General features: G+C 42.6%; 1 protein-coding gene across 3 annotated transcripts in view; it reads right to left on the bottom strand.

The window, feature by feature from the left end:
* Positions 1–11330: 11330 nt before the first annotated feature.
* The window catches only part of PITHD1 (PITH domain containing 1), a 22685-nt gene continuing 16951 nt past the window's right edge, over positions 11331–17064 (bottom strand). For all 3 annotated transcript variants that reach the window (XM_083173815.1, XM_083173813.1, XM_083173814.1), the window contains 2 exons: positions 14504–14612; positions 11331–11547 (listed from right to left, as the gene is read on the bottom strand). In XM_083173815.1, the coding sequence (XP_083029941.1) occupies positions 11446–11547; positions 14504–14612 (211 nt within the window). In that variant the 3' untranslated portion in view covers positions 11331–11445. The remainder of the gene's footprint in view (positions 11548–14503; positions 14613–17064) is intronic.

The raw sequence follows: 17064 nt of genomic DNA, 5'->3' as shown, positions 1-17064 counted from the left end.
CAATAGCCAAGCCGTCAAATTCAGCTGAGCTAAATCCAGATGGAAGAATGGGCCTTGACTTAGTAAGTCTGGTCTTAGAGGCAGGCGCCACGAGTCCACTGACAGTCTCCGAACACTCGAATACCAGGACCTCCTTGGGCCAATCCGGAGCTATTAGAATTACCGGAATTCCTTGGGACCTGAATCTCTTTAGAACCCTTGCAATCATCGGAAAAGGTGGGAAAACATACGCCAGACTCCCTGTCCAGGGAACGGTCATTGCATCCACAGCCAATGCTAAAGGATTCCATGTCCTGGCATAGAACCTGGGAACCTGATGGTTGAACCGGGACGCCATGAGGTCCACCTCCGGGGTCCCCCAACGAGATGTTAACTGCTGAAAAATCTGTGGGTTCAACCTCCATTCCCCCTCAAGCAGTTCCTCCCTGCTCAAGAAATCGTCGTCGACATTTTTCACCCCGGGGATGAATATAGCAGATAAGGCCGGAACCTTTTGCTCCGCGAGCAAATCCGGGAAACCTCCCACATGGCCAGCCTGCTGTGTGTGCCCCCCTGATGATTCAGGTGCGCCACAGCCGTGGCATTGTCCGACTGAATCCTTAAGGGAAGACCCTTCAGCTTGTCTTCTGCTAGGGATAGTGCCATCCAAACAGCCCGAAGCTCCAGAACGTTTATCGGTAGTGCTGACGCCTCCGTAGTCCACAGGCCCTGAAGCCTTAAGTCCAGGACTACCGCCCCCCAGCCCCTAAGACTGGCGTCGGTAGTGACTGCCAGCCAGCCCCAAGCCTGAAGAGACCGACTCCACTGAAGGGAATCCACATCTGTCCACCATCAGAGGGAAGACCTGGTTTCTGAAGTCAGCTCCATCCTCTCTGTTTTCATGGTCTGGGTATTCCCCGACCAAGATGTCAGAATGTTCCATTGGAAGACCCGGGAATGGAACCTGCCAAACTGTAGCGTCTTGAAAGTCCCCACCATTTTGCCCAGCAACTTTAAGCACTTTCAGACCGAGGGATTCGGGGAATCCAGAATCGCCCTTACCAGGAGAGACATGTCCTTGGCCTTTGTCTCCGGCAGGAATACCCGATGTAAATGAGTATCCAGGATCACCCCCAGGAACTGAATCCTCTGTGATGGGACAAGTTGAGACTTTTGTAAGTTTAAAAGCCAACCGTGAACTCGCAAAAACTGAATAGCCTCCGTTAGGTGTTTCTGCAAAGTCTCTGCTGAATCTGCTTTGAACAGCAGGTCGTCCAGATAAGGTATCACAATGATACCCCTCAATCGGAGAGCAGCCGCCATCACCAACATGATTTTGGTGAATACCCTTGGAGCTGTGGCCAGTCAAAAGGGCAATGCCCGGAATTGGAAATGCAGGTCCCCTATTGCAAACCTCAGGAGTGTTTGGTGCTCTGGGTGAATAGGGACATGCAGATATGCGTCCTGGATACCCATGGGCGCCAAAAATTCTCCCTGGTCCAGGCTGAGAAGCACAGACCGCAGAGACTCCATCTTGAAGTGGTCTACCCACAAGCGGAGATTTAAAGATTTTAAGTTTAAGATCGGTCTGAAGGTACCGTCCGGCTTGGGCACTAAAAACAGAATGGAGTAAAAGTCTGTTTTCCATTCTCCCCGAGGGACCGGGATCACCACTCCTTTTTCTAGAAGGGACTGAGCCGCCCCCAAAAGAGCAGTTCGAAGCCGAGACTCCTTTGGTAACGGTGTGGGTAAGAATCTTCTCGGAGGAAGACCATTGAAAGGGATTTTGTATCCCTGTGATACAATGTCCACCACCCATGGATCCCGCTCCAACAATGCCCAAGTTTTCCGGAACCATAGCAGACGACTCCCCACTTTGACCACAGATGGGGGGCTCCCTAGGCAGCCTTTGGTGTTCGGTTTCTTATGGAAAGAACCAAATTTTTGACTTTGGAGCCTTACCCTTAGATGACTGGAATTTTCCCCTGAATGACTGTCCTCGAAAGGACACACCCCCTCTAGGGGAGAGCCGAAAGGAAGGCCGAAAACCTTGACGCTTGCTTAGCTGCGGGTGCCGGCAAAAAAGTGCTTTTGCCTCCCGTGGCCTGTTTAATAATCTCCTCCAGCTCAGATCCAAATAACAATTTTCCCTTAAAAGCCAACGCCTCTAAGGCCTTTTTGGATTCGTTATCCGCTTCCCAGGCTTTGAGCCACAGGACTCTCCTGGCATTAACGGACACAATGGATACCCTAGAAGCCATCTTGATAGCTTCCTTCTCTGCCTCAGGCACATATTCAGCAGCTGAAAAAAGAGAGTACTCCTCCACAAGGAAGGAGGGTGGGGAAGGTGGCGCTGTGACCTGTGTTGAGTCACTAGCAGCTGCTGGTTTGTGTCGGGTTAGTCAGGCCCGAACTGTACGACACTAGAAAAAGAAAAGAGGGTAGCAGCGCTAAAAAAGTTAATTCAAATAACATAAAAATTGAAATATAATAAGGATTGGACTGATTGTACAATTAAAATCAATACACTTTATTCAATTAATGACCAAAATCTGCTGGTACTTTGTAAAGGGTTTCTGAGGGGAAATTGGGTCACAATAAGGGACTGTCCATTCCTATTAGGCCTGGGGTCATGACCATGTAAAGTGCAAATGCAAAACAATTGGGTAAGGATTACCGTCCACCTGTAGACAAAGCTGGGGTGTGTAGTTTCTCTCCCTGGGACTCAAGGCCCGAGTTGGTGTTATGGGCCGAGTCACCGTCCAGAGTAGGGGAGACACCCAGAGTTGACACTCCCAAAGATGGTGCTGGGGTCCTTCGAGATGGTATAGTGTCCACAGACTCCTAGAGAGCCGCCAACCATCCGGTCATGTGCTCGATACTCGGATCCAACATTTCCGGACTACATAGCCGGACGCGTGACGTCATCACGTCCGCACATTCAGTGACCACATGACCGGACGCGTCCAATCCTGCAGCCGCTCGTATCTTTACAAAGTACCAGCAGATTTTGGTCATTAATTGAATAAAGTGTATTGATTTTAATTGTTTAATCAGTCCAATCCTTATTATATTTCAATTTTTATGTTAATTGAATTTTTTTTAGCGCTGCTACCCTCTTTTCTTTTACATATTCAGCAGCTGCCTTCAGCTTTTCAGCCAGCAGCAACACACCTGGATCAGCATGCAATATAGTACACAAATTGCTAGCCCAAACAATCATAGCTTTAGAGACCCAAGCTGACGCAAAAGGGGCCGAAGTGTAAACCCTACCCCCTCAAATATGGCTTTGAGGTTTCCTTCAAGTTTCTTGTCCACGGGGTCTTTAAAAGCTACACCCCCTTGGACTGGTAGCACAGTAGCTTTTGAAAGCCTTGCCACAGAAGCATCCACTACAGGCAATTTTTCCCAGAGGTCTGCATGTGCCTCAGGCATAGGATAAAGACTCAAAAACCTCTTTGGCATTTAAAGCCTCTTATCGGGTGTTTTCCAAGCCCCTTCCAAAATATCCTGTAAACCCTCATCTGCCGGGAAGGTAACAGCCTCTCTACGCTGCCGTTTAAACACCCCTTTGACAGGAGTCTTGGCCTCCTCTGACAAATTTAAAGCCTGCTTAACAGCAGCAATCAAATCCTCCACCCCAGGGACCGAAGTATCCTCAGAATCATCACCCTGATCCCAGGGAATGTCTGACATGCATTCTCCTTCCTCTCCAGACTCAACAGCCAGCAAAGGAACCGAATAAGACCTTTTTGGGGTCCCCACGGCATCATTATCAAATCTATCCAGCAAATCATTAAATCTGCTAATACCCTTAGCAGTGTCCTGCATCACCTGCAAGAGGCCAGGATCTGCTTGGGTCAGAGGCAAGGAGCCTGAAGACTGCTGAGAGGATGACATAGGTTTTGGGGAAGACACCATAACATCACTCTGCCTGTCTAACAGTTGTACTAAAGCATTAACAGACCTGCCCAGGGCACTAGCCCACGCAGGCTCCGGTTGCTCTACCCTCTGGGGTTCATTGCCCATGGGTCTCACACCAGCGCAAGCTAGGCACAAACCCCCCTTGGCCATCTGTTCAGGGACAAATTTGAGTGAACAAACACTACATGCGCTCAATGTAATAGGGGCTCCCTCCCCCAAAGCCACAGACTGTTGCTCTGACATGATGCAAAGAAATCATACAGTGCACAATGAACAGGCATTATACACAGTGCTAATGTATATCACAGCCACTTATCTGTCTGAAGCTTCTTCCAGAGAAGGGGGGAAGCGATGCCCAGGAAATCCACACACTGTTAGATTCAGCCACTTCAGCTCCGCAGACTGCGTCTCCCGAATGGCACCAAACAGAGTGAGGGAAGAGACCAAAGTCCCCGATGCTGCGGGGTCTGTAGCTTCTTGGCGCCAACTACCCTTAGTCAGCCGCTCCCACAATATGATTTCCTTGTTCCTAGTGTCTCCCCCTCGCCTGGGGACCACTTGGAACGCACCTGTGACACGCTGCTGTCCTCTTGGGGAAGGAGCTCAGCGTGTAAGCTCCTCATAAAATGGCCGACTCCATCACAGAGCGCCTGTCCCCCATGATCCCCACCTAGCATGGAGCCAGCTTCAGTGCGCTCCGGAGCCCAGGCAGCTTCTTAGTAGAAGATGTCAGCGCCGCACAGAGAGACCAGACAGCTGTCAGTGTGAGGATTCAATGAGAATCCTCACACTGTGCCTACCTGACTAAGTGTAAAATTAATAAAATAAAAAAACACCTAATCTATCTCTAAACCTTCGGCTGCTCAGCAGCCTCTTCAGAATAGCACCCACTCCGGTGGGCACCTAAAACGAACTGGGGATTCTGGGATGCAGGGGGAGGAGCCTACCCCTCTGAAATCTTTAGGATAGGTGCCTGGCTCCTGCGGACCCTCCCACATCCCAATATGAAACTGTGTCACCAGGACCATTGAAACAGAAAAAAGCTTTATCAAGTTGGTTATCCCAATCAGCGTCACTTAAAAATCTTATTACCCTATTGGTATAGTGTTGGGCCTGAAGAAAAGCCAGATTACATTGTGGTAAGAAATCATACCGGGTTTTTGCCTGAACATAAGTGTATGTTTTTTTTCTTTCTTGATTTGCGAATTGTCTGACAGAGCTCAGTCCCTGAGAGCACCATGATCGAAATGGTTGAGCCGCCGTGCCATGTTGGAAATAGATATTGCCTAAAAAGGGGAGATGTAAAGAATATGAAGTATGTAGTTTAGCTTTATTACGTATCGTATGCCATGTAGGCCATGTCGACATAAAGGAGCCCATAGACGCTCCGTTGCGTCTCGCTCCGTTTTGTACTATGCAATGCGCGCTCCCGCGCATCACATAGTACGGTACAAAAAGTATGTGCTGCACATACTTTTTGTACTAGGTACACATCGTATCGGATCGCAGTGCATGCACACTGCATGCACTAGGGATGCGATCCGATGTGTACTTTAAAACGGACCGTGTATGGGGGGCTTTAGGAGAGGATTATCTAGCACTTGTTGAGGCAGTTCATATTTAGGCAGATGTAAAAGACAGGTTAAATTAAGAGTAGGAATAAGTTGCTATTCCAATGTATAAGTAGCATATTGGTCTTTATGATGGAGCCTACATATGGCTGCCTGATTGTATAGTTTAATATTAGGAAAATTTATCCCCCCGTCCACACTAGATCTTTGTAGTATTTGTAAGCTAATCCTCAACTTCTTTTTTGACCAGATGAAATTTCAGAAAAGATCTGCAATTTTTTTCTGTTAGATAAAGTGAGTAGAAGTGGAAGGACTTGGGAGTGGGTACAGGTGCTTTGGAAAAGTAAGTAGTTTAATCAAATTGGCCCTACCCAAATATGATAATTGTAAATGTTGCCAGCCCTCTAATTCTGCTAAAGTTATATTTGTGAAATAGAGATTATGAATATTCTTGGTTAGTGTTATTCCCAAGTATTGTATTTGGGACGAGGCCCATTTCAGTCCTCCAAAAGAAGCGCTTGGTTTATATGGGTGACTTCCCAATGCCATGGCCTTTGATTTTGAGAGATTAATTTCAAATCCCAAAAGTAAACCATAGTGATGAAGAATGTCAAACAAAGGTTCAAGGCTAACCTCTGGATTAGAGACAAATATCAATAGGTCATCGGCAAAGGCTTGTAGTTTCAATTCCTGAGAGCCAATTTTGGCTCCTCGCAGGACTGACCAGTTTTGAAGATGGCGTAGTAAAGGGTCTAATGCTAGGTTAAGTAACAAAGGTGATAATGGGCAGCCCTGCCGTGTTCCCTGCTGCATTGTCAAGGGCATGCCCAAAAGCCAATTGAGCAATAGCCTAGTAGAGGGTTTATGGTATAAGTATTTAATTAAGTTTATAAAAGATTCTAGGATTGTAAAAAGATATTCCCATAGAATTTTGTCGAATCCCTTTTCGGCATCTAAACTCAACAACACAGTAGACCAGTTAGCTTCATTTGATGAGGAAGCTATCACAGCTATAGCTGAACGAATCCCTAAAACGGAGTGGCGATCTGTTGTGAAATCTAATTGATTTGGCATCATATTCCTTAATCTCATAGACAGAATTTTGGTTAAGATCTTGTAGTCTTGATTCAATAGTGCAATTGGTCTATATGATTCAAGCATGGTAGTGTCTTTGTCTTGTTTAGGCAATAAGAGTGTTATGGCATCAGAAGATGAATAAGGTATCAAAATGTCTTCATATAAAGAAGTGAGTGTTGGGACAACATCAGTCTTCAAAATGTTGTAGTAATTGGCATTTAAACCATCAGGACCAGGTGCTTTGTTTAATTTTAAGGAATCGATGGCAAGGAGAATTTCCCTTTCTGTGGTTTTATCATTTAACCTTTCTTTTTGTGAAGACGTTAATTCAGGTAAGTCTACAGAATCTAAAAAAGCTGCGATATTTTTCGAGTCGGGTTCACTAGTTTTGTAGAGACCCGTGAAGAATGACTCTAATAATTTCAAAATATCGGAGTGGGAAGTAAGGACCGACCCAGATTTCTGGTCATATAATTTGGTGATATAAAATTTTTTCGTTTGCTTTTTAGCCATAAAGGTTAATAGTCGTCCCGACTTGCCACCCCAACAATAATATTGATTTCTCATATAGCCAGTCTTTAATTTTGCTTCCCGCAAGAGGAAGGCCTCAAGCAGGCCCTTATCTTGGAGGTAAGAAACTTTGTTGTCTTCAATTGCGTTTGTTAAGTAGTGTTGGTGTGAAGTGCGTAATTTATTGGTTAAGGACTGTAACTGCACCTTCTTTTCTTTGTTACGCCTGGCCACATATGAAATTATGTGACCCCGCATAACTGCCTTCGATGCCTCCCAGAATAAAACTATATCATCCCAATGTTGTATGTTATCATCGACATATAGATGCCAATGATTTTTTAGATATTTTTGAAAGTCTTCACTTTGTGTTAGGTACATTGGGAAGCGCCATAGCTTTGAAGTTTGGAGGGGATTGTGTCGATCTATGTCACATAATATAGGGGCATGATCAGAGATCATTATGTTATCTATGTAAGTGTGAGATATACCAGTAAAGGAGGAGTCATCTAAAAGAAAATAATCCAATCAAGGCATCATGAACTCGTGAGTGGTAAGTATATTCCCTACTAGAGTCATTTTGCAATCTCCATACATCAAATAAGGCATGTTGGGAGCATAAAAGTGATATGCCTTCTCTATGAGTAGAACTTGAGTTCTCTGGGGCTTTAGAGTGATCTAGGTGGGCGTCATATAATGAGTTCATGTCTCCCCCCACAATCAGGTTAGGCGTGGCATGTTGCATTAGAATATTGGAAATAGATTGATAGAATGTGAAGTTTGGGGTGTTAGGTGCTTACAAGTTAAGCAATGTAAAGGCTTCTCCGTGTATTGTGACATTTAATAATAGATATCTGCCTTCTGGGTCAGCTATTGTGTTAGTAACCACGTAATCTAGATCTTTTTTGAATAATATCGCCACTCCTCGTTTTTTCTTGTTATATGAAGTGGGCACACATTCCCCAAGCCAGGGACTTTTTAACAATGAGTTTGAGTCTTTAAGCCAGTGGGTCTCCTGTAGAAACATGACATCTGAATTAGAGCGTTTTAAGTATGTAAGAACTTTACGCCTTTTAATTGTGGAATTCAAGCCAGCCACATTCCAAGATAAAAATCGAAATGAAGTGGAAGTAACTTGCGGAAACTTCGGAACTGGTAATCGTTCCGTCGTCATCCTATACCATGTTTAAAGTGGGTATTGTGTGAATGAGAGTAAATATTGGGCTCACCTGCTCTGTCCCAGCCAGCAGAGCATGTGAGAGGATTCAGGGTAGTGGAGAGCCAATATACCGTCACCAGTTTTGACTACCACATAAACAATGAAATTAAGGCAATCTGGAGTGGATCAGGTGACAAAGTGGCAGTCCACAGTAAACAGTAACGCAGTAGTTTCCAAATTTTTGGAATCACAGAACCCTAGAGAATCAGAATTATTTTTCAGTACTTGTTTAGTTTCACGGCGGCAGCGTCTCAGTCGCAGCGACGTCTGTGTCCCTTTGCGGGGCTCGCTACGCTATCTAAAATTCACTCCATGCCAATGTGGATAGTGGGGGTATGAACCAATTCACGTTGGCATGGACTTTATTTTAGATAGTTTTCCGAGCGCCGAACCCAGAAGTAGCGAGCGGACATGCTGCCACCGTGAAACTAAACAAGAACCTTTTTTTCATGGCACCCCTAGGCCAAAAGTTTCTTATTGAAACATTTTGAAAAAATATAAAATAAAGTAATTTGTGTTTATATTTATTGTGTATATTGGTTAAATTTTTTGGTGAGGGACAGGATTTGCTTCTGTCCGTCTACATAAATTATGATTGGAAGCCACAAGTACTGGTTTTGCCTACTACTTTGACCATAAATATTTTGAGTTAGTCCTGGACCACCAACCTAGGGAACCCCTTGCAAGTGTCCTAAGGCACCCCAGGGATCCTAGGCACACAGTTTGGGAACCACTGCACTCATTCTATGTCTATTTGATATGACTTTCTTCAGAAGAAGAGTGCTCAATTTTCTCTGAAGAAACAATCAGATCCAATAGACTGAAAAAAGCATCAAGGTTTACTGTGGACTGCCACATATTCCAGTCTCTACCTGGTTCCATTGATAATTTAGTGTTCATTCTAGCACCCGCTATCTCTGAAAACCCATGCAGTTCATCTTCCCTGCCTGGGGTGTCGCTGTCTGCTGTAGTGCTTCCAGCACAGGTGGTCTGTATATCAGCACTGATATGCAAACCAGATCTGTGCTAGAAACACCACAGCAGACAGCGACACCCCAGGCAAGGTAGAGGAACTGCATGGATTTTCAAAGATAGTGGGTGCTAGATTGAACACTATACTTCATTCTTATTTAATGTACTACTGTGGAGAGAGTGGACGGAGACATAGACTTTCAACTTCTGTTCACACATACACACTGCTGGCTGCAAGCTTGCTGTTTGAATAGCTCTAACAGCCATCTAGCAGGTGACATCTAGCAGGGGCCATTGCCAATGCTCAGAGTTTCCGGTTTGCAGGTTGCACTCACCTGTATATGCACTCCAGCTGCCTACACCACAGAGTTACAAATCTGAGGAGACTGGAGATCAAGATTCTGGTCTGACTCATCTTGTAGAACTTTAAGTCCCTGGATTTGAAAGTAACAAAGGCTGGTTTACCCATATGGATTTGCCTAGTTAACATTTGTCCTCACAATTATTATCCACATCCAACTCTGCCGCATATAAAAACCATCAGTGACAATTTGGAGAGCCCCACTAGGAATGTGCCTTAATCAATTATAAGTGTACTAAAGCTAGAATTGCTGTAATTGTTTATACTGTATTGGATATGGGTGAAATTAATTACCACTAAATATAATGCCTACAGTTTAATTAACTATGAAATGGTTTTAAATGAGATTTTATTTAATTTATGGATTTTTTACGTATTTCAATAATTTTTTTTTACTATATGCCTGTTGGTCTCATATGAAAGTGCCCTCTTGGCATAGTGTAACCATTTCCACTGCTGACCTCCAGCCTACCCCCAGGCTGGCTCTACCATTAAACAGCTGCCTAGGGCATTGGGATCTATGAAGGAGGGGGGGGGAGAGTCTGCCTATCACAAAATTAAGGATGTTTAATAGGAAGACATCCTTGTGGTATGTAATGCAAGTTGTGGCAGTGGGACTTCTAAGATGTCCTTTCAGCACTTTCACTTTAGGGTGTTGGAAAGTGGGTATTTGTGGCAGTGTGGGGTTGGGGGAGGAGGCAGTAGCCAACCCTAAATCCCAGGTAACAGAGGACACCCTGCCTTGAGTGGCTCCAGTGAAGTCTAACTCAATGAAAGGTGAGACTATTGTACATGCACAATCTTTAAAAGAAGACAAAAATCGCAAACTCTTGCGAGCAGGGCCCTCCTAACTTTTTAACTGTCTATAAATACCCAGTTTGTTGTATCACTGTTTCCAACTGTAAAGCACAGCGGAATTTGATGCGCTTATACAGTATAAGAAACTTAATACATAATAAATAAATACAGCCCTATCCTTTTATAACCATATGTAGCTTTTTTCAGAGGTTTTATATCTAAACTCACAGGCAAGTAGTCATGCAAAGTCTTATGCTAGGGATCAGCAATATTTCTCAGGTGCCTCTTGACCATAAGATAGTCTGCATATGTCATTCAACATATGCAGCACTGGGTAATGTAATTGTAATGCAACACAGTATTGTTAGTTTCCTTTTACAAAATTGATACACGTATAATCAAGTATGTTTGGATTACTGTAATGCTCTATATATTTTCAGAAAACGTATTCCACAAACTGCAGATTGTGGAGAATGATGCATCCAGATTATTCAAACAATACTTGTCACATGAACATTATACAATGCAAAATCTTGACACCCCACCCATACTGTCTGTAAAGCAAATATAATTTTTTAAAGATTATCTATAATTTTACATCTAAAATTGCTTCCTTGGAGCCCCACAATAAGACTATACCTAGTATCCAAAAGCATTCTTTAGAGTGACACTTAAAATAAACCCACTACACCCACAGTGTAGCATTCATTACCCAGTTATACCCAAGAAGCATTAGGCTTGGACATATTTAAAAGCAGGCCACATTCATCAAGCCACCTGAATACCGCAGAACTGTAACAAATAGATTTGCTAATGATGTTCGGTTTATACTTTTGAGATTTATTGAGTTAAAACTTTAACCTGAATAATTGTAAAACTGTAATAACTGTTTTATTACAAATACTATGCAGATCACATAGAGCAGTAAAGGTAAAACATTTATTTAATCAAGGTTTACAAGCAAAAAAAGAACATTTAATTGCTAACATGAATGATCAATCGGTGGAGCTCAGTAAGGAACGATTGCTGTTGCTTTAGGAGATGAAGTGAGACTGAGGGGTGACCTGTGTTACTTTGTGATCAGCTGGATTTGCTGCAGATTCATAGTTGCAGATAGTTACTTCGTGTCGGCGAGCCTGAGATGTAAATACAAGCACATCAAGTCAAACAAAAAAGTTCATAAAATGCGTTTTCTAGATATCATATATTTATACAGCCACGGCCAAAAGTTTTCAGAATGACACTTTTTTTTTTTTACAAAGTTTGCTGTTTCATTGTTTTTAAACCTTTTTGTCAGATTTTACTATGGTATACTGAAGTAAAATTACAAGCATTTCATAAGTGTCAGCGGCCTTTATTGACCGTTACATTAAGTAAAGAGTAAATTTTTGCAGCTTTGACGCTTCTTTTTGAAAACCTCTGCAATTCGCTCTGGCATGCTGTCAATCAATTTCTGAGCCACATACTGACTGCCCATTCTTGCCTATTAAATGTTTGGAGTTTATAAGGAATTGTGGATTTTTGTTTGTCCACCAGCCTCTTGAAGATTGACCACAAGTTCTCAATGGGATTTGGTCTGGGGAATTTCCTGGCCATGGACCCAAAATTTTGATATTTTGTTCCTGTTATCATTTTTGCCTTCTGCTCCATCATGCTGGAAAAGGAATTGTTTGTCACCAAACTGTTCTTGGATGGTTGGGAGAAATGGCTCTTGGACACATTATTGTGAGTAAGCCCTCTCCCTTACAGAAGCAACCCCACACATCAATGGTCTCAGGATGCTTTAGTGTTCATACTAGCACCCGCTATCTTTGAAAACCCATGCAGTTCCTGTTCCCTGCCTGGGGTGTCGCTGTCTGTTGTGGTGTTTCTAGCACAGGTCTGGTTTGCATATCAGTGCTGATATACAGACCACACTGTGCTAGGAGCACTACAGCAGACAGCGACACCCCAAGCAGGGAAGAGGAACTGCATGGGTTTTTAAAGATAGCGGGTGCTAGAATGATCACTATGCTTTACTGTTAGCATGACACAGGACTGATGGTAGTGCATACCTTTCCTTCTCTGGACAAGCATATTTCTGGATGCACCAATCTGAAAGGGGATTTATCAGAGAAAATGATTTTACCTCAGTCCTCAGCAGTCCAATCCATGTACCTTTTGCTGAATATCAGTCTCCTGAAGTTTTTTTCTGGAGAGAAGTGGCTTCTTTGCTGCCATTCTTGACACCAAGCCATCCTCCAAAATGCCTAGTACTACTGTGCATGCAGATGCATTCTCACTTGCCTGCTGACATTCCTGGGCAAGCTCGGCACTGGTAGTTTCCCGATCCTGCAGCTGAATCGACTTTAGGAGACAGTCCTGGCACTTGCCAGATATTCTTGGGCACCCTGAAGCCTTCTTCACAACTGTTGAAGCTCTATCCTAGTAGGTCTGGATGATCCGATAAATAGATAATTGAGGTGCAATCTTACTAGCAGCAATATCCTTTACTGTGAAGCCCTTTTTGTGAAAAGCAATGACAACTGCACGTTTCCTTGCAGGTAACCATGGTTAACAGAGTATGAACAATGATGTCAAGCACCACCCACTCTGTTATTCTAACTCAATCAGCATGACAGAGTTATCTTCCAGACTTGTCCTGGGCAACACTCTCACCTCTGTTAATGAGAGAATCACTGACATGATGCTAGGTATTCCTTTTGTGGTATGACAGAAATGCAGTTGAGATGTTGTTTTGGGAATGAAGTTCACTGTCATGGCAAATAGGGACTTTGCATTTCATAATACAAATTGCTATCATAAGAACTGAGGCAGGAGACGGAAATTACTTGTGTAATTCTCAAGACATTTGACCATGGCAGACATATACATACACACACATTATATATATATATATATATATATACATACATACATACATACAAATTAAAATCATATATATATATATATATATATATATATATACACATACATACATACATAAAAACAAGTTTATGTATATATATATATATATATATATATATATATATGTGTATATATATATATATACACATATATACACACACATATATATATATATATATATATATATATATATATATATACATGCACATACAAATTAAAATCATAAAGGAGGCTTGCCGGGTGCCTTCCACAGAGACTATATAGACCATCTTCAGGGACATACAGTTTAAATACATTTCACAATACACACATATAAATACCATGCCCCAAATTCTCCCTCCAATAACCAAGACAATGATTGGACTAACATGTTAGGTGCAGAAATCCCGCAGTCACAACAGGATGACAAAAGTAGTGTTGCATCAGCCGTGATGTCAGACATCGGTGCCCAACAGCTGGGTGCCCGCTTCCGCCCTCTGCCAACCAAGCCTCCAGCTGCCACGGGTGTCATCATTGTGTATGTTATACAAAGTAATGGTCCCCAGAAAGGGAAAGAAATAGCACTCACCAGACTTTGTAGAGAAAGTTCAAAATACTCTCAAATTTGCCAATGTTGCCAAAGATGTGGTCCAGCATGGACCTTTCTCAAGGTTGGCAATAAAGTAAATAGGAGGATACAGGAGCCACAGTGGGGAATAGGAACAGGATCACGTTCCCACTGAGGCTCCTGTATCCTGTTATTTACTTTATTGCCAGCCTTGAGAAAGGTCCATACTGGACCGAAACTTCCGCGACAGCAGCAAATTTGAAAATAATACTGAGTATTTTGAACTTTCTCTACAAAGTCTGGTGAGTGCTATTTCTTTCCCCCTCTGGGGACTATTACTTTGTGCAATTGAAACATTGGCATTAGACTGGTGTTTCTGGATGGCACCTCAGGAATTGGCTCCTTTTGGGTGAAAGTGCAGGTTTGTGTTTTCTTGTGTATTGTTATATGTATTTGCAAAACTGTTGGATTAAAGGACATTCTTCCTCGCTTTGTTACTATATTAAAGGGGAAATAGCTTCACCAAGGAGGGCACCACAGCACTACTGGATTTCCAAGTACACTTTTAAAGTCAAGTTATTTCACTTATTACTGAAATTAAACTGAATGTTCTTTATCACAAGCTTATTTTGTATTACCTCCGTCCACTCTCCCCTTAAGCCGATATAATAAATCCTGCTGTTCTCTGCTCCAAAATTCTTGGAGATATGGATAGAGAGATGTGACACATTTGAAAAGCGAGATATTCTGAAAGTGGAGAAATGTAAATATCACTTACGGCAACTACTATGGAAGAAGTGAAAATAAAGGTTTAAAGCAATACACTAGCTCACAGACATGAACATATTAGGTTCCAGTTCATCACGTCTACAATAGAAATAACCAAATAATACTGTGATGATTACTCTATTAGACATGGATGTACAGTAAGTCTGCACTATTTACTCTAGTACTGGGGTAGCCAACCCTAGTCCTCGAGAGCTACCAACAGTGCATGTTTTGCAGGTCTCCTCACAGAATCACGTGATCTAATTAGCTCCATCTGTGTATCTTTGCAGCAGCTAGGTTGTCTGGAAAATGTGAACTGTTGGTAGCTCTCGAGGGCTAGGGTTGGCTACCACTGCTCTAGTAGATATAGATTACAGCAAATAAGAAGACAAAGGTATACAATTCTGTTGTGCTGTTGGCTCAACCTAAAAAGTAGATATTTTGGGTGGGATCATCCATATCTGCCCTCAGTTTCTTCATCAGTTGGGCAGTATGTTTGAGAATAGAGGTATATACATATTTTTATAGGCAATTTCATTAATTAAGGAGATTGAACTAGTTGCTACCTCTTCCCTTATTGCTTCACAAAAGACCTATCATGAGAAGGACTCAGATCTCAGAGATCTCTTCCTCAGAGATGATGAGATGAGGTACAGTAGATTCTTACATTCAGCTGACACCAAAGAACCTTAACCATCAGAAAGGACCTAAGAAAATGTCTTAAAACGTCTCAAAGTTATCGAATTTATGGGTGCACTCAATGTTATTGCATTGGTGGGAATGAAAGGAGATCCAAGGTAGAGAATAAAGATGTTAGTAGCCTAGGGGAAATCAGGGTTGATACACAGTGGAAGTATATTTAGATGAGGCAATTGTGAACTGACACATATATTACAAGACTCAAAAATGTTGCCTGAGAAGTGGAGGAAGTTTAATAGCTTTAATCGTCAAATTTTGTAAGACAGAGGTGATGCTATTATTATTGGCCTCTATATTCAGCCATGAAAATGTGGCTGGAAGGGAAAAGGAGCCTGTATTTCGACTGAGGGGCTAATTAGGAGATGCATACAAACTTACATTTTACTTAAATGGTCAATTTTAACTTGTGCATGTGCAGCACCTTCTAGAAGAGGTCCCAAATCTTTGTATACTATGCTCTCTAAGCAGTAGTCTGATTGACAGGCTGCAGCCGTTTGGGGACGCATGTCGAGCAGAGGTGAAACTGCGTGAAACCACTGACCACCCTGAGTAGCTGCAGGGTTACTCAGGTGGGCAAATTTCATTGCAAGGTCTTGGCGCTGTGTCTTTTGGTGCAGCAGCAAATCAGAGAAGCATGCAGGAGGAGTCTACTTACACAAAACCTTAATGCACAACAACATGTCCAAAGACGCAGCTGCTATGTAAGTTGCATCCATCGGAGATGGCCTGCCTAAGATGTCTATCAAAACCATGCTACGTGGCATATTATTGTGTTTTTCTTTTCTTAGTATGGAGACACTTGTTTTGGGGTTTCTACCAAATCACATATACAGTAAGTAGTGTACACACGGTGCAATGTACTTTCTATTCAATTCGTCACTGTGTATCCATCCAATTTAAACTATATAGTACAGATCTGTACTATAAAGTCTTGCCTGTGCAGTCTATTTTTCTATTCGATTTCAATGCCATGGGACCGTCCATCGGGATTGACTCAAAATCGAATAAAAAAAAATACACAAAATCGAAACGTGTACACGCACTAATATTTTTAGATATCTGTAAAATCTGAGGTGGTGATTTTAATGGGTAGTGTTTAAAAATGTTTTACTCCTGATTCCACATTCTCACCCCTAGACTGTCCAAGGAGGAGCGCATACTATCCACTACGGATTATAGCGTGGATTCTGAGTTAGAAGAGAAAGTATCTTAGCACCTTGGCAAAATCTATTTAAAACGTGCAGATTCACATTTGTGAAGGCTGTCCCCAAACTCAAATCTAAATAGCGGTAAATTGTGTTGTCGTAGCCCTGCCCCCCGCCTTACAATGCCTGTTATCTTGACATTGTGTAGTGGGGGTGTGCCTGCAATGATGCGATTTTGCAGACATACTCTGCCCCTACACAGGGCCCCCCCCCACCCCATGCCATACAGAGCTAGCTGCCTCCTAGAGGTATGCAGTGCTCCCAGCTCAGAATAAGCTGCTCTATCACTAAAGATTAAAGGGAACAGAGGGCAATCTAAGACCAATCAGAGACTATTTGCAAGGATGCTGCACATATCTCTTCAGCAAAAAAAATTGCATCTTTTTAATCATTTAAAACTATTTTACATCTGTAAGTTACATCAACATATAGATAAAAAATAGGGTCAATAATAATACATTTCAAAGTTTACCAGTAAGCTTCAGGGGAAGTTGTTGAAGCTCACCACAACAAAACACATTATGCAA

The sequence above is a fragment of the Crinia signifera genome, chromosome 2, assembly GCF_055691185.1.
Source record: "Crinia signifera chromosome 2, ASM5569118v1, whole genome shotgun sequence".
NCBI classification, from domain to species: domain Eukaryota; kingdom Metazoa; phylum Chordata; class Amphibia; order Anura; family Myobatrachidae; genus Crinia; species Crinia signifera.
The sequence above is the reverse complement of the archived record's forward strand: the minus strand, read 5'-3'. Positions and strand labels throughout refer to the sequence as shown.